The 24782-nt window shown below is 56.7% G+C and overlaps 9 protein-coding genes across 9 annotated transcripts; 5 read left to right on the top strand and 4 right to left on the bottom strand.

The window, feature by feature from the left end:
* Positions 1 to 255: 255 nt before the first annotated feature.
* Positions 256 to 3456, bottom strand: CHGG_09555 (uncharacterized protein; the record flags this gene model as incomplete). The annotated part of the gene is made up of 1 exon (XM_001227481.1): positions 256 to 3456. The coding sequence occupies one exon, from the start codon at positions 3454 to 3456 to the stop codon at positions 256 to 258; it is 3201 nt and encodes a 1066-aa protein (XP_001227482.1).
* A 1121-nt stretch (positions 3457 to 4577) lies between these two features.
* Positions 4578 to 6765, top strand: CHGG_09554 (uncharacterized protein; the record flags this gene model as incomplete). Its single annotated transcript, XM_001227480.1, has 3 exons — positions 4578 to 4630; positions 4722 to 5716; positions 5795 to 6765. 3 exons carry the CDS (start codon positions 4578 to 4580, stop codon positions 6763 to 6765), a joined length of 2019 nt encoding a protein of 672 aa, XP_001227481.1.
* Positions 6766 to 8384: 1619 nt separating this feature from the next.
* Positions 8385 to 9837, bottom strand: CHGG_09553 (uncharacterized protein; the record flags this gene model as incomplete). The annotated part of the gene is made up of 3 exons (XM_001227479.1): positions 8385 to 8957; positions 9218 to 9279; positions 9393 to 9837. The coding sequence occupies 3 exons, from the start codon at positions 9835 to 9837 to the stop codon at positions 8385 to 8387; spliced, it is 1080 nt and encodes a 359-aa protein (XP_001227480.1).
* A 151-nt stretch (positions 9838 to 9988) lies between these two features.
* CHGG_09552 (uncharacterized protein) lies at positions 9989 to 11332 on the top strand (the record flags this gene model as incomplete). Its single annotated transcript, XM_001227478.1, has 1 exon — positions 9989 to 11332. One exon carries the CDS (start codon positions 9989 to 9991, stop codon positions 11330 to 11332), a length of 1344 nt encoding a protein of 447 aa, XP_001227479.1.
* Positions 11333 to 12386: 1054 nt separating this feature from the next.
* Positions 12387 to 13633, top strand: CHGG_09551 (uncharacterized protein; the record flags this gene model as incomplete). The annotated part of the gene is made up of 2 exons (XM_001227477.1): positions 12387 to 13422; positions 13497 to 13633. 2 exons carry the CDS (start codon positions 12387 to 12389, stop codon positions 13631 to 13633), a joined length of 1173 nt encoding a protein of 390 aa, XP_001227478.1.
* An 833-nt stretch (positions 13634 to 14466) lies between these two features.
* Positions 14467 to 15850, top strand: CHGG_09550 (uncharacterized protein; the record flags this gene model as incomplete). The annotated part of the gene is made up of 3 exons (XM_001227476.1): positions 14467 to 14788; positions 14858 to 15061; positions 15144 to 15850. The coding sequence occupies 3 exons, from the start codon at positions 14467 to 14469 to the stop codon at positions 15848 to 15850; spliced, it is 1233 nt and encodes a 410-aa protein (XP_001227477.1).
* Positions 15851 to 18137: 2287 nt separating this feature from the next.
* Positions 18138 to 19192, top strand: CHGG_09549 (uncharacterized protein; the record flags this gene model as incomplete). Its single annotated transcript, XM_001227475.1, has 2 exons — positions 18138 to 18548; positions 18689 to 19192. The coding sequence occupies 2 exons, from the start codon at positions 18138 to 18140 to the stop codon at positions 19190 to 19192; spliced, it is 915 nt and encodes a 304-aa protein (XP_001227476.1).
* Positions 19193 to 19356: 164 nt separating this feature from the next.
* Positions 19357 to 20365, bottom strand: CHGG_09548 (uncharacterized protein; the record flags this gene model as incomplete). The annotated part of the gene is made up of 2 exons (XM_001227474.1): positions 19357 to 19962; positions 20111 to 20365. 2 exons carry the CDS (start codon positions 20363 to 20365, stop codon positions 19357 to 19359), a joined length of 861 nt encoding a protein of 286 aa, XP_001227475.1.
* A 1402-nt stretch (positions 20366 to 21767) lies between these two features.
* On the bottom strand, positions 21768 to 23877 carry CHGG_09547 (uncharacterized protein; the record flags this gene model as incomplete). Its single annotated transcript, XM_001227473.1, has 2 exons — positions 21768 to 23488; positions 23724 to 23877. 2 exons carry the CDS (start codon positions 23875 to 23877, stop codon positions 21768 to 21770), a joined length of 1875 nt encoding a protein of 624 aa, XP_001227474.1.
* Between the last annotated feature and the right edge of the window lie 905 nt (positions 23878 to 24782).

Raw genomic sequence — 24782 nt, 5'->3', positions numbered from 1 at the left:
TTATTTTTTTTTTTTTTTTTCAATTCTTTAAACTTTTTTTTCTTCCATTCTTTCTTCGACTCAGGGGTCATTGCCTTTGATCTTTTGGTACAGACATGGTCAACTTGAAATGGGGAAGGCCACCATCGCTTACTGTGAAGAGTAAGACTACCTAGGTAGACACAATGACGGATTGAATTGAAGGCCTTCAAATAGCAGTAAACACTAATTACACTCAAGATTGACGACACGAATTGGCCTTCACTCTACCAGCATTTACTCCCCATGATGATGTCCCTGGTGGCCTTGTTGCGAGCTAGAACTATCAGGTGTCCGTGGGGGGTGTGGTTGGGGCGGACCTTGTCTAACGGCCAAACCCGCATCACTGCCGCCCTGGTGAGCCATGGCTGGATATTGCTGGGCATGGGGGGGCGGATGCATCGCCGGCGGGGGCCCTTGTACCCCAGCTTGCTGCACAGACTGTGGCCAGACCGGCATCGAAGCGCCAGGGCTAGTTCCGTACATCTGTGTTGGATAGGCGTAACCGCCGCCATACGGTTGCTGTCCTGGAGCTGACATAGCCGGTTGCGGTGCGGGTTGGACGTAGTACGAGGGAGACGGCGACACCGGAGGCTGGGCATAATGACGGGAGGGCGTTGGCGTCTGGGGCGCGGCTCCGAGGTGGCTAAGCGACGGGCGGGACAGTCCGGGATTGCGCGAGGGCCGGCGGTTCCGCCCCGTCTCCGGATCCTCATCTGGTGATGGCCGGTCCTCCCGCGTGCGCGCGCGCTCCGAGTCGAGAGCCCCGCGGGCTCGGGCCATGTATTTGTCAAAGGCTGTGATGCTTTTTGCAACACCCTGGAAATGCCGCTCCGTCAACACCGTGACGGATGGCCTGCCGTCACTGGCATTGTTATCAACATCGCCGCGCGCCAATGCTGCCGCGCTGATGAAGGCGTTGCGGATCTGCCTTCCATTCCACCGCCCTAGCTCATCGTACTCGTGCTCCTTCCAGTGCTTCTCAGCAAACTCCAGAATACCAGTTTTATCTGGCTGGAGATACGGCTGAGAAGAGTCAGGCTGTACTTTCTCTCGTTGCATTTCAATGTATTCGAGCCTCTTGATGTTCATCCGGAACACCTTTTCGGTCTGTGCCTGGCTCAAGGTCTGGTAAAGTAGCGCGCTATGGACACGAGATTTGATGGCCTCGTCCAGCTGACCGGGCCGATTCGTAGTGAGAAAGAGCACGCCGTTGTAATACTCCATGACCCGGAGGAAGACTTCGAATGGATATATCAGCTCGAAATTGCACAGAATATCAACGAAGGGCACCGGCAACTTACCCGACACGACGGCATTCCTTTTGAGATCACTCTTCTCCCGTTCTTCAAGAAATACGTCGGCTTCGTCAAGGAGGAGGATGCAGTCCCAAACATTAGCGAGATGGAATATCTCAGTCAGAGAAGATTCGACTGCGTCGGGCGTCGAGCCCAGGTCTCCGGATGTGATGGCGAACAACGGCCTTCGGTACTTCTGGGCCACTGCCTCAACTGTAGCCGTCTTTCCAACCCCCGGAGGCCCATGGAGAAGAAACACGAGGTTATTGCCTTTTCCCGGGATCGGGTCCTGACTCGCAATCTCCCCCTTCTTACGCGCTTCTTTAGTGTTGAAGTGGTCCGTTAAGAGGCAGTGAATAATGTGTTTGTTGACTGGATCAATCTCAAGAAAATCGAAAGGATCGAAGTCCGCTTCACGCTTGATCTTAACCTTGTCCACATCCAAAAACAGAAAGCGGCGCTCATGAAGCCCATAGCCGAGAAGGCGCCGTGGAAGCAGAACAAGATCGTCTTTAGGCGGCTTGTCAACACCGTTCTGCCCATAAGGGTGTTTCTTGCCAAAGTCTTTGCCCTCGAGGAAGTCGATGTCGTCATCAGACACGGTGATGTTGATCCACTCAGACAGGAGCTTGGACCGAGAGGCGTCAGACCACAACAGGATGGGGAACTTATCGCGGGTAGTGAGGACGTCGCTTGACCATGTTTCTGGCGCCAGGCCGTAACTGTACTTCCACGCCGGATGGGCGTTGAAGGCTTCTTGAAAGTCGATAATAACATCTCCGTCGATAAACTCAGGAGAGGTCACGGGCCGGCCCTTGTTGTTGTTCATGTACTTCCACCCTAACGGTTCGTTTTGAAGCGTCCACGCCTTATACGAGACATGTCGCTGCTCGATACACTGCGTGAACCTTTCGCCCCACTCCATGCTTTTCTCGATCAAGGCTTCGTGGTCCGCGACAAACCGTATCGGGAAAACGTTCAAGGTACGGATGTCTTTCTCGCCGTCGAAGTGGTCCATTGTCACGCTGATCGAAACAGGTTTGTATGCGGTGCCGTCGTAGTCGACAAAGTACAGCCTTGTCTTGGCCTCCCAGTCGGACGACCCGTTTCCGATCATAGGAAGTTCAAGGTCACCTTCGTGTGGCCAAAAGATCTCGAGCCTCCATATCGTTTGGTAGATCGCGCTTTCCGGATATGCTTCCGTGTGACCTCGGTTCCTCAGCATCTTTTGCAGAGTATTCCGTGGTAGGTAGATAAGATCCCCAGGTTTGAATAGATACCACAGGTCCTCATATCGGATACGCTTTGGGTTGGAGTGGTTGGCGTCGGCAAACTGATCGACAAGCGGCATGAGATGCTCGTCAACGAATGAGACGTAACATTCGAGATGATCTAAGGAATCCTCCTCGCTAGTATCGGTTCCTTCCCCGCCTGGCAAGGCGGCCTTGAGTGCCGCGAGCTTTTGTTTGATCTGTGGGTGGAAGTGAATGAGGTGCCCAAAGGGCCGCATAAAGGTATGCGGCTCAGTCCCCCAATTGTACCCCGTGACCTCGGCGAGGGTTTTAAGCACCATAGGGGATTGAATTCGAACAGCTTGTAGCCAGGTGCCGCTGGAGAGGCCGCCGTCGAACCGCCTGCTTTTGTATTCCATGGCATTTTGTCCTTCATAACCCTTGACCTTGGCTAGACGTCGCCTCCCCACCTCCTTAGCCATTTCGAGGCCAAGTTCCGTTCCTGCTTCGAGGTATTCGATCGCATAACCGGCCTCTTCGGGCGAAAATCGATTGACGAACTGCTCGAAAGTGCATCTCCTTGCCTGCGCGATTATTGGCACATCTGGGGGCGGCTGTAAACCCGCTGCGGCATCTGGCCTCTCTCTGCGGCCTGCTTCCCCTTGTGGTGGTAGGGGGCCGGGTGGTTGTGAACTTGCTGTGGCATCTAGCCCCCCTCTGCCACTTGCTTCCCTCTGTGTTGGTAGGGGGGCTGGCGGCTGGGGGGTTTGTTGTGTCTGTGGCCTTTCCCCCTCCGAATGATCGGTATCTGACGGTTCGCTGTCCTCCCTGTCTTCGTAGTTAAAGACCTCTAGCATGGGTGGCGCTACTTCGTCTACTGCGGTTCCTTCCACGGCGGGTGGCAGCATATTGTCGTTGAGATTCTTTCAGAAATGGCGGGCTAAGAGACGTTTGTGGCGATATGGTATTGAGACCCGTAGCTTAAGACCTTCTGGCCAAAGAAGCCTAACATGGGAAGAAAACAAAGTAAGAAGTGAAGAAAACAGAAAGAACCAAAGTTAAGAAAGCAAAAATTCGCAAGAAACAAAGTAAAAGAGAATGTAACACAGTTTCTTTGGGCTTCCGGATGTCTTTCGTTTCTTGAAATTCTGATAGCCGAAGGTTGGGTTGATATCTGCACTTCAACTTCGGCTGTTTATGCCCATGAGGTGCCAAACACGAATGCGCTTCCCTTGGGGCTCACACAGCAGGGGCCATCGTTCTGTAGCGTACTTTGTACAAGGCGGCGCGACTTCGGGTTTTAGCTAAAATGCCTTGTCCGGGCTTGCTAAGAATGTCCTCGCCCGAATCGTGACCGTTTAAACCGCCCCGTCTGGGTCGTCTCCCCTCTGCCCCTCTTTTCGAGACGAGACTTTGGCCCCTCTCCATGCCATTCCAAGGAAGGATTCAAGGCCAGTCGAGGCGTCCAGCTGCGAGCCAATAAGGCAGTGTCGGGGTCGCGCCAGGGGAGGGGGTGTCCTGCTGCAGGTGTCTGGCACAACCGCGAGTTCTGCATCCTTCTGCCAATCATGCAACCCCACATCGCGGCCGCAGTCCCAGCTCCGTCCCGGTCAATGGCCCGAGAGAGCAAAGATGGGAGGCAACTGGTGCCCAACGCGGTGGACATCCCTTTTCGAGCGGTTCCCGTTGCGCACCCCGCTGGGGAAATCGGCCGGGGTTGATTTGGCGTCCCAGCAAGCCGCAGCGGCGTAGGCGAGGGCGGTGCTTGACAAGAGGCGGAGCAATGGTGGCGTGAGAACCGGGTTCTACACTCTGCAACGCAGCCGCCCATCGGTTGCTCCATGTCGCCGGCAATCTGAGGTTAAATCCGTGAAGCACCAACCATCCGCCCAGCTGCAAAATCGTGAGCCCCGCCCGCGACCCTGGGGTGTTATCGTCCTCGTTCCCCGTGAAATCCACCGGCTCTACCCTCGTTTGAAGCGAACGGCGTGAGGACGCATCAAACGACGATAGTACTGTTTACCAGGAAATGGACACAAAGCAGGAATCTTCCAACAATTCCGAGCTCGGTCCCCACCCCCAGTACGTTCCTGCCCTGGTTCGCCTTGTGGTCGTGGTATAACATGGCCGATTTCGCCCCCATCGCGATCGTGCACTGACGCCGCGTGTCTAGATCCCTTATTGAGGTGTTACACGACGTTGAACTCGTCGACCACAGCCTTCCTAACCGCTCCTCTTGCTGGCAGGATGTTATTGACGCCATCGAGTCCGCCACGGCGCAGGACAACGCTAAGGCCGAAAGGTCATCGGTGCGGGCCAGGTTGAGAAAGTCAGGGCCAGAGCTTGCTGTTCTCGAGTCTTTAGCGGGCATGATACCGGACCAGGATGGCCTCTGCGTCCTGCGTGGCGGCTTGACGACTTTGTGCAGGGTGAGTGCCATTCCCCGTATGCCTCCTCTTCCCGTGATCGAGGTCTCCCCCCTAGGTTTTGAGCTGAGCCAAGGCGCTTCACAGATGATGTCCTTGCGGCTAGAAACCCGCGCAAAGATCCTCCGAGCGTTTGAGGGTATCCCTGAGACATTCTTCGACGCCGTTGAAGCCGGAATGCGGTTTCCCGGTGCTACAGACCTGGTGCAGGCGGTCAGGCAGCTGTATCATACCTTGGTAGAGAATGTCGCGATACTAATCGGCATCTTGTTGCGCAGCCACCCTCACAAGAATAGAGGCAAGTTCCATGCATCCTTGAGATTAGTGGACCTGGGCCTAATACTTGATCCAGTCGTGCGGCTGTGGAAACAACGCCCGGGAAAAGAAGCCGAGGTGGTGGACAACTGCCTTGTGCAGGTTACACGGGCAGCGGAGCGTGTCGACCGGTGCTCAAGGGCAGCAACAGAACGGACGGTCGGTCAGATACATGTTGCGCAACATAGCATCCTCGCAAGCAATGTTGCTATCGACGCCGAGGTCAAAGCGGTCAAGTCAGGCGTCGACGGGATTCAGGCTGCGATAGTTGACGGAATGACGCGGCTTGAATTGCGGCTTTCCGGGACTGACCGAGAAAAGAACCTCGAGACGGCGACAGAGAAGATGCTCGAAGCGGCGGAGTTGCTGAAAGGACTTCGAAATGGCGATGGTGACTGGTACCACCAACCATATCTGAGTGTCTATGGTAAGTGCTGGTTGCTCCCCGGGAAGATGGTAGTGTGGGTGCCGGCTAGGGATCGACTAACTCGACTCGTACGAACAGCCCCAGCGCAGCTTACATTGCCATGGCTCCGAATAGCGGGCACAACAGTTCCACGGGGTTTTCCCGTTGTGCCCTCAAACCAAACCGAGGTCACATTATATCAACAACCCGTATCGCCGCCAGGGACATCGCTGGTGAGCCTTGAAGAACTGCTGATGACGCTCGACGTGCCGGAAGATGCCGCGGCCGAAGCCCTGGCTGGCGTAACGCGGCGAAGCTACCATCTCAAAGTGGATGTTGGTACCCGAAGCAACCGCCTTATGGAAATGAAGCGGTTCAAAAAATGGCTCGAAGCCCCGGCGTGGGCGTCGGACCTGATCCTGGTTGATGGCCATTGCGGAAATGTTGCGGCGGACAAGGTCACGCCCATGTCGGCAATCTGTGCATCCCTCGCAAGAACCGTGATGAACTTCGAAAGTAATGACAACAGGGACCGCCCTGTTCCAATAGTCATCCATCACTTCTGTGGTCAGCACCTCGGACGACCCAACCCCCTGAATGGGCCAAACGGGCTTATCCGCAACCTAGTCCACCAGCTGCTGGTGCAGAGTCACGACGTACAAAGTCATTTGGCAGTGCCAGCGCCATATCTGGAATTTATCGACGAGCAGCTCCTCGCCGGTATCGATTATGGTGGCATCCCTAGGCTTTGTCGTCTTTTTTCCGAGCTCTTTGTCCGGATCGACCCTTCCAGACCCGTCTTTTGCATAATCGATGGTGTCTCCGAGCTTGAGACTACCTTGTATGGATGGCAGGAAGATACTGTGACAATCGTCGATACCTTGCTGGCTTTGGTTAAGGACTTGCGCCCTGGTCCTGCTCTGAGGGTGTTGCTTACCAGCCCGCAACGAAGTGCGACGCTGGCCGAGTCGGTGGTCACATTAGACAGGCACGTGTCGCTGCCGGCGGCGCACACGTTGGGAAAACGGTCCTATGTATCTCTGTTGAGAGGGATGTCGATGACTTGCTAATGGCGAGCGGCAACGCCATTCCGTCGACAGAACCCATGGGTATAAGTCCGGCGGCTCCCAGAGCTCAGCCTGCTCACCTTTGGTCGATGGACAGGCAAGCTAACTCGGGCATTCGATCATGACCCGGGATTCAGTCTTTAATTTGTCAGGTATTCATGGGTCGTGGTGATATTAAGCCCTGTGCCGAAGCTGCAGACTCGGAACGTCAGTCTAGCGGGGATGGATGGCATGGCGTTTATCCTGGGACAACATTACCAGTGTAATCTTTCCGTTCTTATTTTTATTCCCCGGATTATGCAATTCACGATACCAGGCAGTTAGGTATTCTAGTCCCTCCTACAATTAGGGGTTCACGGTTGTGTCGGGTTGTGCGTACCGTTGTGGCGTTTGGTAGAACTTTTTTCCGTTCAGGTTGCAGCGGTCCATCCATATGGAGGTGCCCTGGGCGGTGCCCGTGGTGGGAGGACTCGATGTCCCAGAAGGTGCAGTGCCCCACTTGCCGAATCCATGTTCGTTGAACACCGCCTTCGCTCCATGCTTCCCTTCCTTCCCGTCTTTCCCAAAACCACAATACAACTTGGGATCAACTCCAACGGTCTTCAGCGGTTTTACCTCGACATGGCAATGCATCATTCGTCGTATTTTTGCCAAAATAGCTCCCGCGCGGCCAACGCAGCAACTCCCCTGTGCACGGGCGCAGCTCGGTGTAACTAACGGCGACGCACAATTGAAGCACGACGTCGTCAACCACACGCATGCGACTGCGTTTTGGCACCCGTGACTGAATCCTTGGATTCCGTCACCTCCAACATGCGCTCTATCGAGCCCTTACGACTGTCCCTCGCATAATGCGATGTCACCGACTCCCGCATGCGGCCCCGGACGAGTACCGATGCGATCCCGGCGACACGAGTTGACCAACAACAAACATAACGTTGCCATTCCGCAGCGGAGCGATGCCAGCTGATTCGGAAGGATCCTCAGCCACATCAATCAAGACACACGGTTGGCAATGAAGTCAATCCAGCGACCCGGCTCGGCATCGCTGGATTAGGCAGCTCGAGCTGGCGTCGGATGGTGCGGATCAGTCCGGACCGTTGCATGGCCCCGACGTCTGTTGCTTCTTGGGATGCTGGCAAGGCAGGAGGTTCGGCTGCCACCGAGCCTAAAGGAAGCCAAAGACTGGCGATTGACAACCAATTTGGCCGGTAGAAACTGCGACTAGTAACATAGGCGGCAGCGAGATGGAGCATGACCTTGGATCTCCGGCCCTCCGCAATGATCGTGGACCGACGAGAGACGGACGCTCAAGTTGTTCTCCACTCCCCCGATTGATCGATCCCTTGCGAAGGAGAGTGAAGAACGAGTCAAGATGTGGGCCGTGCCTGTCGTCGCATGATCGGCAGATTGAGCGGTCCCTTAAACCAGCGCAACGAGAGCAACCCATTGAGACAACCGCAACGGTAGATCGGTGCACGGCGGCCTGGTGATTTGGGGGTTTCCCTGTGACTCACCTACACAGGAATGGTCGTCCTTCCGGATCGCGTTAAAACGCCCATCATGTCTGTCCTTCAGTCAACGCCAATCCTGACGATTTAAAATCCTGTGTCATCCCGGCCTTACTGACGACGCCTGCTCCGACACCGCGATGCCTGATGCTTGGTGCCCTTCTGGCCCCCCGCGTGGCGGCCCTTCCTCATGACGAAAACGCGAGTGTCTGTCCGAGCGGTGACGACAACTTCACTCGGGGGGTTTGATCGCCTCTCTGACTGGTGCTGATTGGGCAATTCGCCCCGTTGCTGGCGTCCCACCCGCCATCCGGCGAACCAAATGAAGCTGTAGCACCTGCTAAATCTGGACCGTGACCGCTGGGTCCGTCCCGGCTCGGCTGCGGTGGGGAGCCGCCCAGTCTCCATGCCCGACCCACTATGTGCAACCTTGAGAGGCCCAAATCGCACGACGACCGCCGCACCGAGATCCGGGCGCGGGTTGCCGTGGCCGATGCTGCACTGCGGCAAAATTTGCGGGAGCGCGTGTAATAAAAATGACCACACCGGAGCGATGTCGGCTAGCCTGCACGGCGTCCGGGCCCAGAGCCTGACGCGCTTGGATCGTCCCCCAAAAAGGGCCGGTTGCAGTGCCCATGCCGCTGTTTTACCCCTGCCTATTTCCAGCTTCTCTTCCTGGCAGCCCTGCAACGTGGCCAGCGGCAGGGTCCTTAGGTCATGTTACGGCCAACCCGGTGCCTGTCCACTAACACGCGTCTGAGCGAGCAGCTTCCCGAATAGTCGATGATGGCGATGAAAGTGTCGAATCTGCTCACGAAAACCAGCAGGACCCAGCGCCGAGATCGGAAGTTGCCGATGGCCTCCGCGCTGCTTAAACGCCGCAAAATTGCCCCGATTGGCCGTAAGCGAGCGCGCCCTTTCGACGAAATCCCCGCCAACCGTACCATCGCGTGAATCACGACCGTCTGCGAGGAACGCTGATGCGGCTCCGAGGGCGCACCCGCCCCTACGACTCACCCAGGATATCCTTCTTATCATCTACCCAGGGCCGGGAGCACGCCGCGGCGGCAGCGCCTGTGCGGCATTCCAGGGCAGGTGCGCTCAACCGGCGATCCGAACCCTGAGCCGAGCTCTCTTGTCCGCCCCCGATGACATCGCCGGTTTCCCTCGGCGGCCCGGCGGCGCCCGTGCCGGAGCCCCCGAGCCAACTCTGCCAGTCCCTGGAACGCCTGCCGACTGAGCTGCTGCGGCCCATCGCCGAGGCCTTGGTCCCCGCGCCACCGTTGACCACCCGTTTTGCCCTCCGCGACTCGGGCACGTGGGAATTTCGGGATGCTGGCCACCAGTGGGCTGACTGGCTCGCTTGCCACGACAACCTCTTATGTCTCGCGCGGACATCACGGCGCCTCGCCGCCATCGCCAAGCCACTGCTGTACCACACCCTCGTCATCCCCACACCACGCGCCTTGGTCACGCTCTTGCGCCGCATGGAAACCAACGTCGAAATCAGGCCCTGGATCCGCAGTATCGCTTGTCTTGTAGACGTCGTTGCCGCGAAAACCATTGAAGAAGTGCATCGTGAATGGGAGAGACAAGTTGGAGGTACGGTTTTTGCTGACACGCGAACCACGACTTTGTATTAACTGCGACCAGTCAGCTGGGACAGTCAACATGGGGGAATTTATCACAGTACAATCGCCCTGGAACTCCTCAAGATGATCCTTTTGGGTGCACCCAACCTGCGGGATTACCTGATGGCTTGTCCAGATTCCCAGTTCGACCTAGACCATCCCGACCTGCCAACCCCGGCTATCCGCGATGCCATCATTCGTTACCGGGCCGAAGGCTACTCACCCGTCGCGGAGAGGTTGTTTGAATTCCTTCCATTTTGCCGCCTGCGGAACCTCGCATCGCTCCGCATCTACTGCCAGAGGGAGGACGGTGACCGCCAGCTGACCCTCTCGCGCTTGATAGCCGACCATGCCGTCGAGATTCTCCCGATGCTACCGAATATCAAGACGCTCGAGCTTTGTTGCGCTTCTGCGGATAGCATCGTCGGGCGCGGTGCCGTACTTCCCCCGTTACCGCACATCGAGCATCTCCGCCTCTACGGCAGCCACATTCACGAGCCGAGGCTAGTCGCACTGTGCCTCGCCTGCGTCAACCTGCAGACCCTAGTTGTGCACTTCGAAGCGACTACGTCGGACGAAGATCGGGATCTATTACCGGAGGGCACAACACTAAGCGAGGCGCTTCTCGGCTTGACGGGCACATTACGGACCCTTGAGCTGGTTTCCATGTCCGAAGGGCATTATTTAACCCGCGGCATGGAACGGCCGAGGAAACCAGAGAACCACAGGCTGCGGTGCATCCCCGAACTCACACGGCTGGAAACCGTCATGCTCGATTATCGGGGCGTCTTTGGGACACTGGGCATTCTCGACGAAGATGACGGGGAGCGGTTATGCCAGCTACTGCCCCGTTCGGTCCGCGATTTCACGCTTGTCTGTGAATGGGGCACCGACAGGGACTGGAAGCAGACTTACCTTGCCAACTTGGACATGATCCTCCACGGCGTCGAATGCCTATGCGCGAGCAAGGCTCACCGGTTGTCCAGCATTTCACTCGCCATTCACTCGTGGCCAGCGGAAAGCAAATTTCACAGGCGTTTTAGGCGAGAAGTTGAAACCGCCCGGCAACGCTGTGCGAAGGCAGGGATATTATTCAGGACCTTTGATCTGCTTCCGTCCTATCAAGATGAAGATGAGGCCCCGGCCAACGAGGACGACCAGGATTTCGAAGCAGAAGAAGAGTACGAGGACGCAGAGGATGGAGAAACCGGCCATCTCGCGCCAGAGGAGGACCTCGAGCTGGAGGAGGAGGACGAGGCATCAGAGTACTACTTTTCGGGTGACGAAGAGTCAGACCCAGAAAGGGAAGCTCGCCGGCCACCCACGTTCAACGACTTCCTGCGGCAGCTGGGTGATGACCATGGGCATGGCTTAGACGAACTGTTCTATGCCTATCACGAAGATCGATGGGACGAATACCTATTTTGAAGCTTACACAAACCTACTTGCTCAGTCTTGAGCGCTTGAAGATGCGCCAGACGGAAGCGACAACATTAGCACCCCCGGCGGCCGTGACCCGAGCAGGGTACAACCGCAGCGCTACTACTACTTCCTTACGGTGCATGCGCGGCTGGTCCCGCGGTGTCCGCTCGCTATAATGAACTGGTTTTTTCATCGGGTCCGCCGGACGTCCCCGTCTTCCACGACCGGTGGCAAAGATCTCGTTGTTGCGGAGGAGCCGGTCGCTTTCGACGTCGTGTGCATCTCGCTGGTGGGCAAAGCGTCAGGCTAACGAATCATCTTCCCTGGAGCTCGGACTCAAAACCGAGTGCTACCATGCGAAAGGAGCTATAAACTGCACAGGCTAGCTTATCCCCACTGCCGTGCCGGTGTGGAGTGCAGACAACTTGCAATATGAGGAACCTGTCCCTCAGGATGGCGTGCCCGCCCTGGTTGGGGGCTTGCTGGCGGGAATGATGGGTTGCTGGCGTTGTTTACCAGTATACCCCTGCCGGTAGCGACTCTCTGAAGGATATGGCGGTTAAATGCCTGAATCTGTAGCCGCAAGCAAACGGCGATCACTCGGATGATCCCGAGTGAACTAAATTTACCCAATTTGGTTTGGAAAGCTTGTTGAAGTACGTGCATCGATGCACAGCCACGCCAGCCCCCACCAGCTGCAGGTGACCAGATCGTTTACTCGCTGCCTAAGCCGGCCCTTTTATTAATATAAAACATGCAAACAACGTGCTCTCCATTCGGCACTTGGTGCCTAGATTGCGCCCGGTATTTCAGCTGCCGGAATCTTCCTGCAGCAAGCTTTGTATTCTCGACAAACCCCGGTGATCAAGCCCCTTTTCGATTGCCGAGGCGGGCAAACGCGAGAGGCCTCCTTGGCACCTGCAGCCAAGAAAATTTCTCAACAGACTGGAGTAATAGACCGCAGTACTTCGTACTTAGGCCAACGGAGCACCACTGTAATCAGGGTCGGACTGCTGCAAAGCTGCTCCTCCAGTATCATTACACCATATCGTAGCTGGCGATGGCTTCGGCCCGAAGTCTCGCCCTTGTGGCTGCTGCGGCATCCATGGTAACGACAGTCCAAGGAACTCACCCCCTAACAACCGACTCCAACTGCCATTGCTACAACACCAACGCCACAGTGACCAACTTCTTCTCACATCATCAGTTCTTCGATTTCCGGTCTCTCCACCAATATTCCGGCGTGCCGGATCCCATCGATAGCTTCGAGGCCAATGCCCAGGCGGAGCCCTCCAGCGACTTCTTTGCGAACCCGGACCTCTTTACCAACTCTTGGGCCATCATGAACTGGAACAACACGGCACTCCTTGGACTGGGGGACAGCACGGTCAACGATGCCACCGTCAAGATGGTCAACAGCCCCAACAACATCTACATCGAGCACGACCAGGAGCAACCGCAAATGACGCACATGACCCTCCGCACAATCCGCCATGCCGACTTTCAGTCCTCGGCCGAATTCGAGTCGGTCAGCCAGGGCTACCATTTCCTCTCAGTGCGCATGCAAGCCCGGACCAGAGGCGCCGCGGGAGCCGTCACGGCCATGTTCACCTACCGGCCGCCGCCGGAGGCGGATGAAATCAGCCTCGTGCAGGAGGCCGACCTGGAGATCCTCACACGTGACCCGGCTTCGTACGTGCAGTACACGAACCAGCCGGCGTGGAACGATACGAGCGACATCCCCGGTGCCACGCGCAACACGACGCTCCCCAACGGCCGCCGCTGGACCGACTGGGCCGAGTACCGCATGGACTGGACCCCGGGCAGCAGCACATGGTTCGTCAACGGCCAGCTGGCGAGCCGCATCACCTTCCAGGCCCCGCGCGACCCGGCCCAGGTCATGTTCAACACGTGGAGCGACGGCGGCAGCTGGTCCGGCAACATGTCGGTCGGCGGCGAGGCCTACATGCAGGTGCGCTGGATCGACATGGTCTACAACAGCACCGACCCGGGGGCCGGGCGGCAGGGCGGCTGCCGCAACGTGTGCAGCATCGACGAGACCACCAAGATTGGCACGCCCGTGCTGTTGACGGGAGGTGGGTGTACCAGAGCGGTCCCTAGACTGGCTTTCCTGTCCGTACTGACGGTTTGCCTCTTATTTGTTTGGTAGGCCCACAGGGCGGCCCCGCGGCGTGCGCCTCGGCCAAGTACGGCCAATGCGCGGGCAAGACCTGGAACGGATGCCAGAGCTGCCAGGCGGGCTCAACCTGCCGGTTTCAAAACGACTATTACTCCCAGTGTTTGTGATCTGCGGTGACTCTGTGCTCATGTTGTGCGATTGTGGTGTATAGTGCGAATTTCCTTGTGTGTGCTTCGAGACTGTGAGTTGATGTTCTCCTCATCAACATTGGGTTCGACTCTCGGCTCAATTTCGACTTGGCCTGTACATGAACGGCTTTCCTCTCAGTTGTCTTGGAGGATATCGGTATCGTATATAAGGCCCATTTCGGGTCTTCCCTTGTGTGAACTATCTACCTGTTGTTCTCAGCGTGTCGTTTTGATGTCTGGGGTTGCAGCTGCATGCCCGAACCACATGTCTTGTTTCCCACATCGTGCACGGGGTCATTCCACAGAGACTCCACGGTATCCCGACACCTAGTGCCCATTCATCGGACCACTAACTCCAGCTCCTGCCCACTGAAGGGTCCGAAATCTAGGGACCAAGACGATGACGCCAAGATGTCACCCGCGGCGATTGGATCTCGGCCACATAACCCTCCCAGATGGGGAAAGTGGAGAAGGAATGCCGTTCCAATAGTAAAAAAACATTGTATAGCAAAAGGGCCATCTTCAAGTCGTGATGACGGGGCTGTGGGAGGGGAGTTAAGGGTACCTAGGTACCTAGGTTGCGTTCTAACGATACGGCGTTGGGGGAGAGGGGTACAGGTGGTATTCAAATTAACATTGACGTCAATGCTAAACGCCCTGGCGAATACATGTATGTGACCTGTTTTGCACATGCAGAAAGGGCGTTCCTAGATTTGTAATCACCCTCAATTGATCTAATCTATTATATTGCTGCCCTCCTCCTACATTCTGACGTCGCAACTTGCGACTGCAGTTCCACAACTTGACACACGATGGCGAACATACGACCTTTCCAAATCGAGATTCCGGACACGGAGCTGGAGAAGCTCAGGACTAAGCTTTCCTTAGCCAGCTTTCCCGACGCAGTGTCATTCAGTGATGACTCTAAATACGGCACACCACTCAAGGACATCAGAAGGCTGGCAGCCTACTGGAAAGACGGTTATGACTGGCGGAAACACGAAGCGAAGCTCAACCAGCTTCCACACTTTACAACCACGGTCGAAGTTGATGGCTTTGACGAACTCGAAATTCACTTCCTTCATCACAAAAGTAGCCGGCCGGATGCGATCCCGCTGTTATTCTGCCACGGTTGTGAGTTGCCATCGTCTTACGTACAGGCTGATACAGCCTGGTCATTAACTAATTCTGACTCCGGACCAGGGCCGGGCGGCTTTTGGGAGCCGATCAAGATGCTCCCTCTCCTCGCTGAACCTACAGATGCCTCGCAGCCGGCCTTCCACGTCGTCGTTCCCTCCTTGCCCAATTTTGGTTTCTCTGAAGGGGTTAAGAAACCAGACTTTGGACTCCGCCAATACGCCGAGACGGTCCACAAACTCATGCTACAACTGAACTATGACAAATACGGTATGTACTCACCGTCCCCCTCTCCGTCCCAACGATACCTCCGTAACCCGCCGACTAACCCGCATGTGTTTTACTATCCTAGTCTCCCAAGGCGGCGACTGGGGCTTTGCCATCACACGCCTCCTAGCCCTTGACTATCCCAATCACCTCCTAGCTAGCCACATCAACTTCCTGCGCGCCTTCCCACCTACCGCGTCTCGCCACCCACTCCTCTACCTCCAATCCCTCTTCCACCGCCACACCCCGACCGAACGCGCCAGACTAGCTCGCAGCCGCGAGTTCTGGAGCGAAGGCATCGGGTACAATGTGCTGCAGGGGACGCGCCCGCACACGCTCGGCTTCGCGCTCGCCGACTCGCCCGTGGCGCTGCTGGCGTGGGTGTACGAGAAGTTGTACGAGTGGGTGGACGGCGACAGCTACCAGTGGACCGACGACGAGGTGCTCACGTGGGTGAGCTGCTATCTCTTCTCGCGCGCCGGGCCCGCGGCGAGCGTGCGCATCTACTATGAGGGCTATCACGGGAGTCGGCCGGTGGGGGAGAGGACAAGGCGGTGGATTGGTGGGGTGAAGTTGGGGTTTAGTATCTTTCCGCGCGATCTGGATGTTCCGCCTGCGCTTTGGGGGCGCACGCTAGGGCCGGTTGTGTTTGAGAAGCTACATACGGAGGGCGGGCACTTTGCGGCGTGGGAAAAGCCCGAGGCGCTGGTTGGGGATTTGAGGGAGATGTTTGGGAGGAATGGGGGGGCTGGGGATGTGTGGAAGGTGAAGTCGGCAAAGGCGAAGATTTGATGAAGAAATCAGACGGGGGAGCGATGGGCTGGAGAGAAACTAAGATCGCAGTTGATATTGTACTGTCGCTGGCGTCCACATGTAGGCAAAATGTCGCACCCACCGTGGGAGGTAACCCTCTGAAAAGTTTCAGAACAGACACCCAAAATGAAAGTATCAACTCATCCTAGCCTACAAACCACAATACCTGCCGGTTATGAAGTAGACAAGCCTGAACACCTGGTCCTCATCTATCCCGAAAATCTACACCCTTCCCCCTTTCCTTATTTTGTCCGCTCTCCTTTTCACATTCGCCATCTCTTGGACAGCCTTCGCACCCCACCTATCGATCGATTTGACTACACGCCTCTCCTGATCTTCGGAAGTGGCCACGGATATGATGCTCCCACCTGGCGCCTTTTTACCACCACTGCTGTTAAGCGGTGGCGGTAGGTTTAGGCTGTCGAGTTGCGTGACGGTAAACGATTGACGGATCCAGACTGTCGTCCTGCCTTCATACTCAAACAACATATTCCAAGATCTCTTCTGATACCACTCTTCGGCCTCGGTCGACTTATCGAACGTAATACCGAAGTAATTAGCCCTGTCGAGGCGGATGCAATACGACCAGACCCCTAGTTGTATGCTCTTGGGGGGATTGTGCTTTCGGTACTTCTCGCCAGCAACCGTGAAGCTCAACCATAGACGTGGCGGTTCATCATTTATGCTGATGGATAGGTTGAGAGCAACCGCCGAGGTCATTCCAAATATTATTATTCATACTCCGCTATGTCCTAGGGCGTGCTGGACCCTCAGCTATTTAGTGTACAGGAAAACCGTGCCCTCCCGGGCCGGGTGAAAAACCCATACCAACAATCAAGGAACGATGCGTTCTGTTGAGTCTGCGTATACAAAGAGAGGAGGCCTCCTGGCCTCCGAACGGGGGCGCTTCAGGCCGCCGCTTCCAGCTCGAGCCTCCTAGCTAAGTTGTACATCGGCAGCTTCCCCGAGTCCATCAGCCAGTCGAGGACTCTCCTCGCGAGCCGTGCAGTCGTGGGATTGATGCCGTGTAGAACAGAGTAAAAGTCTCGTCGTGTCCGAATTCCAGTTCTCTCCCATCTTCTAGTCAACGGTGGGGCCAAACACCACACTACCAGGTGTTCGGCAGTCTCTCGTCCCTCGCCACACTCGCAGGCAGGAGTCAGAACCTCCGGGGCTCCCCGTGTAAACAAGAAGTCCCGTAAGCCTATTGCTCCCGTCCGGATTTGAATCAGCAGTGAGCTCTTCGCCTTGCTGAGACCGTCGTGCCTCCTTAGGGTTTCGTTCCGGAATAGCGTCTCCTGCTGATGGTCAAAGTCGTCCGCCGGCCTGGTGATTGCCCTGCCGTCCCATTCCTTTAACCACCTCGCTTTCCAAGCCTCTTCTACTACCCTGTTCGTATCAACGATTCCCCCCGTCCAGCGCATGACCGTGCCCGCGGCTCTCTCCACCGCCGTAGGCCCTTGAGGTCCCAAGGTTCGCGGTCGGCCCCTGTTGCCCCTCCTCGAGCTAAGTCTCTGCTGTATCTTGCGGCAGGCGGTGAGGACAACGCTCGCCGCCGTCTTCTTGCCGCCTCGACCGTCGTCCAGATCGGGTCGTTGGAGTCGGTTTTCGAAATCTGCAAGCCGTTTGTTTAGGTACAAGTCCAATGGTGGTACCCATGTCTCTGTCTCGAGGTTACGGATGGGGGTAGACTTAAAGGCTCCCGCCACGATCCGCAAGCTCTTGTTCTGGGCCTTCCCGAGGGGGTCATTCCAAATAGCTTTTTTGATTTCTTCAATGTCCAAATAAAGCAGGCCGGTGTCTGGTGGAAAGATATTTCATACCAGTGAGAACAAGAAGTTGCTGAGGCGAGCCGAAGACTTAAAAAAAGTATCCCTCTTATGTCGAGGCATGTTAAGGCCTCACCAGCGTTTTCGGTTATGACACATAATAATCAAGCTGCATACCTATGAAAATGGGTATTTTCATGTGGCTTAGCCCCTGCAATGCAACGCTCTGCAGCCGCAACTGATTGGATATTACGCAGCAACGAAACACGAGAGGTTGTGGTGCTTATGCCACTGAGTTGGCAGGATTTAGCTATTAAATGGATGTGTGTGTAGCTAACTGAAAGCTCGGAAGCCTGAAAACCGTCCGGGGCAATCGAGCGATAATATACTACCGGCAGCGTCTTCCCCTATTAGGCAGGTCCCGCGGCTTGTCGGGGATAGCCTTTCTTGAACGGTTAGACCGACATTGTAGGGGACTAGCAAACGTATCCGGTAACATGGCGAATCAGCCAGTCGATGAAGAGGCTGGTATCGGCCCTGCACTGTCTTATCAGATCCAGAGAACAAATAGCCGCCCATCCAACCGCAAAGGTACTCCACCACCACGGGATGAGCTCAACATTCCGATTCAACGACGTCCCGCACGCGCAGCTGGGTCCGCCCGCTCTTCTATCCAGGATCCGCCAAACGATGATGAGCTTGATGTTGACAGGCCCGAGAAATGGATTTGGACGCACTACGGGCAACATCTTGTTACAAAAGTTAAGCCCTGGCCATTCATGTCCTCGAAGCAGGGCGAAGAAAGCTTCGAAGTCAACCTTGCCGAAGTGCAGCGGATGTACTTGGTACAACTGCGGATACGACTGGCTCGTCACATAGGGCAGTGGGAGAAAACTGGCGAGCTGCACGTAAGCTGGAATCGCCAGCATCAGAAGAATAAAAATGGGGGTGCGGATGACAATGAGCAGATAGGGGCTGAGGATTGTTGGGAAGATGATATTCATAGATATGGTAATTTTACCCTCCAAACATACATATCCACGACAAGCGACTAATCCCAGGTTCCACGGATGCAGTCCAGGGCCTGCAAGACTACGACGACATGGATAAAAGAAACCAACAGTCGAGCAGCGACCCATTTCGCATGACAGGCGGGAAAAAACTAGATCGCATCATTCTCGAGGCGGCAATTGGAGAGGCCACGCAACGTCAGTTCAGGGGCAGGCATGCTCGAGATGTACGGAAGTGGGACAGCCATATGAGCGCCGTCGTCCCCTCCCGAACCGAAAATCGGTACAGAAATCTCCTTAGCCGGCTCCTGGTCTCGGCCGTTGGTGCTGGCTTTCTTATTGGCCCTATGTCGTTGATGATATTAGAAACTGGGCTATACGTTGCATTGATATCCACCACTGTATTCGTCACCATCTTCGGGGCCCTTGTGGCTTGCTTCTTGGACGAGCATATACATGTCTTGTCAACTACCGCGGCATATGCGGCCGTCTTGGTGGTATTTGTGGGGCTTACGAGCGAAGCAAACAGGGCACAGGAATAGTATGAAGTTTGCGGAACTTTTTGTCGTTGTCTAGGCTGCTCAAATGGGGCTACGCAGGGGTGGCAGAATAATAAAGTAAAAAGCCATGATTCTATCATTACACCCAAGTCTATGGTTTATTCAAGTTGCGGTAATACAAGAACCCTGTTCCTCCCGACCAACCATTACTGTTTGGCAACGGCCTGCCTCGCGGCAAGCAGCTGGGGACCCAGCTCATACAACTTCATGACGTCGGCGGCATGCACAAGCAGCACGTTGTCCTCGCCCATCTTGGCCAACTCCTCGCCACCCCCGAGGCAGAAGCCGGCGCGGGGCTTGTTGTGCTTCTTCAGGGTGCTGTTGAACTTTTCCACGGCGGCCAGCCACTCGGGCTCGTCACCCTGGCCGAAGTTGGCTGGCAGGTTCATGCTGATGCGGCAGTCGAGGCTACCGAGCCACACCACGTCGATGTCAGGCACTTCAGTCAGGATGGCGTCCAGGTTGTTGATGCCCTCGAGCGACTCAATCTGCACCATGATGGCTGCTTGGTCGTTGAGGTTCTGCCACACGTCGCGCTTGCCGTCCGCCGCCATGTCCGTCAGGCCGGGCACCATGCGGAAAGGGGGCGCCGAGCGGGTGCCGTTCTGCCGCGTGCCGAATTTGGCCGCCGACACCACGTGCTTGGCCTGCTCGACTGTCTCGAGCTGGGGGACAACAATACTGGCGCCCGCATCAAGCGCGAAACCGATGGCCGCGTGGTCGTGACCAGGGACTCTGCGGAAATGTGTTAGCTGAGGGGCAGCGAAGGCAGAGGGGTTTCTGCGATGTGATGTTTACCTGACGAAGGGAATCGTGCGGCCACCGCTCATGAACATTGCTTCGTGAACCATCTGCAGCTGTCAGTCACGCTTCTCAAAATCACGAGAGGGAAAGGCATACCGTCGTCATGGTCTCGACACCGCACGAGGTGTGCTCCCAGTCGATCCACATGACATCGTAGCCCATCGGGGCGACGAACCGCGTGATGGGGACGGAGCTGAGACCAGCATAGTAGCCGATGAGGGGCGGGATCTTCTTCTCGTGGGCGTCCCGGATGGCCTGGCGAGCACGGTGCGGCTGGAACAGCGACGGGCCCACGTATGCCTTCATGCCCTCCTCTGCTCCAGGAGCAATAGTCGGGAACAGAGAACCCATGGCGTGCAGTTGGGTGGGGTGATATAAAGCTTTTGGTAAGTGGTTTGGTGGTCGAAGAAATTATTGGAGTTGAAGATGCGGTTGAAATGGCGGTGTTGTAAGTGATATGAATCCCATGAAGTGAGGTAGAGAGCGGGATGGTCGTTACTTATAGCTCACGTCTGCCAAGTTGCGATCCTTCCCGCCAGTTCGTCCGCGTGGGCAGGCGTTACGCGGCACGCGACCGAGTGAGCCCCCAGACTGTTCTTTCCGTCCAGGGTTGAGCGTTGCTCTGCCCCAACAAAAGGGGTTTCGGGTGTCCGAGGACTCCGGCAGTCTCGAGGAGCTGTCTAGGTCTTGCGAACATCTGGTGTTAACACCGGCGTTAGCTCCGTATTTGCCGGATGCAACAATGAGGAACAGGTCCCCGACAACGCGCGTCAGATTCAGGATTTCTTTTAGCCAATGCTTCGACCTGGCCAAGCAGAGCTGCGTTGCTGAATCATGTTGGACCCATCTAGAGCGCCATTTCTACCAAGTAGCCGTCAGATTCACAGGAAGGAAGCGGCTGCTCTTGGTCCCCCGCACCCACATCCCAGGTAAATCCAGGAGAAGGCTCGCCAACGGTGAGATTCTTCGCTATCGACGGCCAACCGCTAATGGTGCCTGAACCCCACCGCCTTTATGAATGCTACTTTGCCGGGGTTCGCTTTGCGGTAGGTCAGCAAGGATTCGGCTGCGTGCTGACGGGACGAATATGCACGAGTAAGAGTCCGCTCGAGCAATTTATCTCCGAATCCCGTAGACAGGGATAAGGGGTTGAAGAGATCGGTCCTCGCTCAGGGACCACTTGATGTCTCCGATCCTGTCCTTGTGTTGCCCTCCCACCACTGTCCAAGCCCGAGCAGACGGGACGGTGCAAATGCAGCACCGAGGAGGTTCAACTGCCGGGGAAGGATCAGTTAGTTAATCCTTGTGAAAGTTAAGGTCGACGTTACACCGACTCACCCCACCCCGACTTGTTTGAACAACTCGCATACCAGAATGGGCAAAGTTGAAGAATGCGGTTGTAGGGAGTTGTTGCCGCGCAGGGGCAATTGGCTTAGGTACGAGGTCGGCGAACATGTAAATTAATAACTATGGTTAGATCCAACTTACACCCGTGTCGCTGACATGATGACAAGGTACGGACGCACAGATCGGCCCCCTCTGCCGCGACTCGACGAAGCCCTGCAGAGAGGGTGGGGTTAAGTGTGACATGTGTTTGCTTTGTAGAGTATCTTATCAAGGCAAGTTAACATCCTGGCTTCAACATGGGCACACACGTTGCCCGCCATGCTCGAAATAGTCTTGAATCCCCCAACGCCAGTTCCCATGCAAGCCCAGTACAAACCAAAGAAATCATCACAAATGCAAATCCTCTTCAAACCATCACCGAAACAGCGCGGTCGCGGTCATCCTTGTCCTTCTTCATCTTGAACAGCTGCTTGATCATGTCTCGCTTCTTCTCCTTCGGCTTCCCAGCCGCGCTGGCCGAGTCGTCGTCACCCTCCTCGATAACCTTAAGAGTGATCCTGGAATGCTTCGATGAACGCGATACCGAGGATCCCTCGTGACTGCGGCTGCTGCGGCTGCTGCGGTGGCTCCGCTCGCTGCCCGCCTCGCTCGCGCCGCCGTCTCTGTCCTTCTTGCCAGAGCTGCGTCGCCGCTCCGAGACCTGCGTCTCTCCGTCCCTTTCACGGTGGCTGCGGCCGGCGCTGCTGCGGGAGCTGCGATGAGACCGACTCAACCGCTCGCGAGGGGCCCGGCTGACCTGCGAGACGGAGTCGCACGGTTCGACCTCGTCGGGCAGATCCAGGTTGTGCCTCTCCTTCAGAGCGCGCTCGGCCTCGCGGCTCATGAGCTCGACCTCGGCCGACTCATCCTCGAGGCCGGTCATGATGCCACGGCGCCACGATTCGATGGAGCTCAGCTCCTCAACCTCGCGCAACACAAGTGCCTCGTCATAGCTGGCGGCACTCGGGGCGGGGCCAGGTACTGGAGGCAGCGCCTTCTCCTGCATGGCTGCAGGGGCGGGGGCAGGGGCAGCAGGGACAGACATGGGGCGCATCTCGAACGGCGTCTCGAGTGTCCTGGTTGGGCCGGCCGTGGCTCCGAGGCGCTTCACGATCTTCCACCCGCCAAACATGACGACCGTGACACCCACGGCTACGCCGGCGCCGATAAGGAACTGGGGGCTCGCGAGCAGGGCAAATACGGCGGGGCTGCCGCCTTTGAGAAAAGCCAGAAAGCCGGGGCTCATCTTGCCGATTAGGGTACTCAGCTCCGCGAGAGAGAGGGCGACAGCAGCCGCGGCCTCCGGGTTGCGCTGCAGATTCTCGATCATGGACGATGCAGTGTGCTGCACGCAATGCGCTTCTTCGAGGTATTCCTCGATACGGTCCATCAAGGTTATTGCTTCAGCCGCCTGGGGATCGTCCGACTCGAACGCAACGGTTTCCCTTCCCCCATCGCTGTGAACAGGGTCGAGGTCAACGCGGGACTCGAGGTCGGGCGGAATGTCACCGTAGGCGAGGTTCATATCGATTGACTTCTTTTTCACCACGCCGAGGTCAGAGCGCGGGCGGTGGATGATCTGGCGACGCTCAGGTGGGGTTGCTGATGACGGCGGGGCCGACTCGGGTGGGGGCGGCGCCCGGATGGCGAGGGCCAAGTCCCGAGGCGCACCCGCGACGGATGGTGCTCGATGAACCTTGGATGGGGCTGTAGCTGATACTTCGGAGTGCGTTTTTAGGTTGCCCTCGGTGAGCGCAAGCGGTCGGTCTGGGGAACGGGGGCGGCGCGATCGCCGGGATGTGCGGCTATGGCGGGACGAGGCTTGCGAGCGAGCATCGTCATCGTAGGACAGCCGACGACCGGACCCGTCGTCTGGAACCCCGGCGCCGTAGTCGTAGTTGTCGAAGTACGAATCCGCGCGTGGTGCCACATCAAAAGTCTGGGCCCGCCGAATCCCGGCGCGTTCGGCGCGTTCGGCCTTCCCAGCTTCTCGGCGGTCTCGGTACGCTGCCTGCGCCTCCTTGAAGAGGCCGACTAGCTGCTTGCCCTGCGCAGCGTCAGTGGCGTGTGCCATGAGCCCCAGACTCCCTGGGGCAGCAGCCAAGGGGTGTTCTTACCGTACTGATAACCTTCCCCGAGTTATTGATAATGGTGACGAATTCCGTGGCCGGCATTTCGCGCGATGTGGTTGTGTTAAGCGAGTGGGACTGTGATTCGACTCTCGTGGTTGGGCGTTCAAGCCATGAGCTGCAGGCTTCTCATGCCTCGGTAACCGCGCGCCTTGGCTTCGAGTGTTGGATTGCTGGAACCTATGTGTGGTAACCTTGGGACTTTGTCTTGTATCTCTGAAGATCGAGGAGCGCAAAAGGCGTCGAGATTAAGTTGGTGTTGTGGAACCTAAAACCGCCGGCAAACGGGCACCTCTTGGGATAAATGGCGGCGCCAAATCGAGAATGTTTCAGGCCTCCCGATGCCATGCTGGCAAGCAAACGCTGCTGCATGCAGGGCTGGTGGCATGATTGGATAGTTTGGGGTCGGGCATGAAGCACGGAACACCCCACCACGTCGTCGACCCATTTGCGTCCTGCCCCCCCCGCCAGCTTGAATCGGCAAAAAACGAGGGGCGGGCACCCGGCAGGCATCCGAACCACCGCGGGCTTGTTTCCAAGTTCCCAGAACGTTCGAAGCGGTTGGCGGTCAAGGCGGTCACCATTTTCGCTCACCGCATCATTCCCTGATCACTGGTCGGGCGGGGTCAATTGCGGGGCATCCGGTGGCATTTTCGAGGTCTTTCATGCCGCTGCAATTGGCGGTCGAGGGGTGCCAACCACCGAACCCGGGACGGAAGTCATCGGAGGTTGGGGGTCGCTCCACGGAGGGTCAGGCGGTTGGAATGGACGACATCATAGTGATGAGTTGGCGCTCTTCCCAAACGGGGCATCCAATGTTTCCAACCGAGAAGCTTCGATTTGCTCCGTTGCTTCCTCTCGTACGAAGTATGTCGGCATGTCTGGAGATGGAAGAGCTCAGGAGCCATTGAAAGTCGAGTGGGGGAGGTGGAGATGGTTGCCAGTTCATTCAGCATTAGCGAGCCCCACATCCAGCTTTCTGGGTGGCCGGCAGCTGCAGCATTGCGACTCCCGCAGGGCGAATGGCAGGCGCAGCTTGTTCCTGAGCTGTCAAGGGCCCAAGCGCAGGTGGCTTTTTTGGGTGCCAGTATTTTTCGCACTCCCTTTTTACTACTGGCAAAGGTGGGAGGTTGAGGTCTCCAAGGAAGATGGTAAATTGATCATGGTTTGCAATGCTCAAAAGCACGCCAGAATGTAAACAACTGAAGGGTATTCTGGCGCGCTGCCTGGGAAAATGAAACGTAAATAAAGTA

This window comes from Chaetomium globosum, genomic scaffold (assembly GCF_000143365.1).
Source record: "Chaetomium globosum CBS 148.51 scaffold_6 genomic scaffold, whole genome shotgun sequence".
In the NCBI taxonomy this organism is placed as follows: Eukaryota; Fungi; Ascomycota; class Sordariomycetes; order Sordariales; family Chaetomiaceae; genus Chaetomium; species Chaetomium globosum.
The sequence above is the reverse complement of the archived record's forward strand: the minus strand, read 5'-3'. Positions and strand labels throughout refer to the sequence as shown.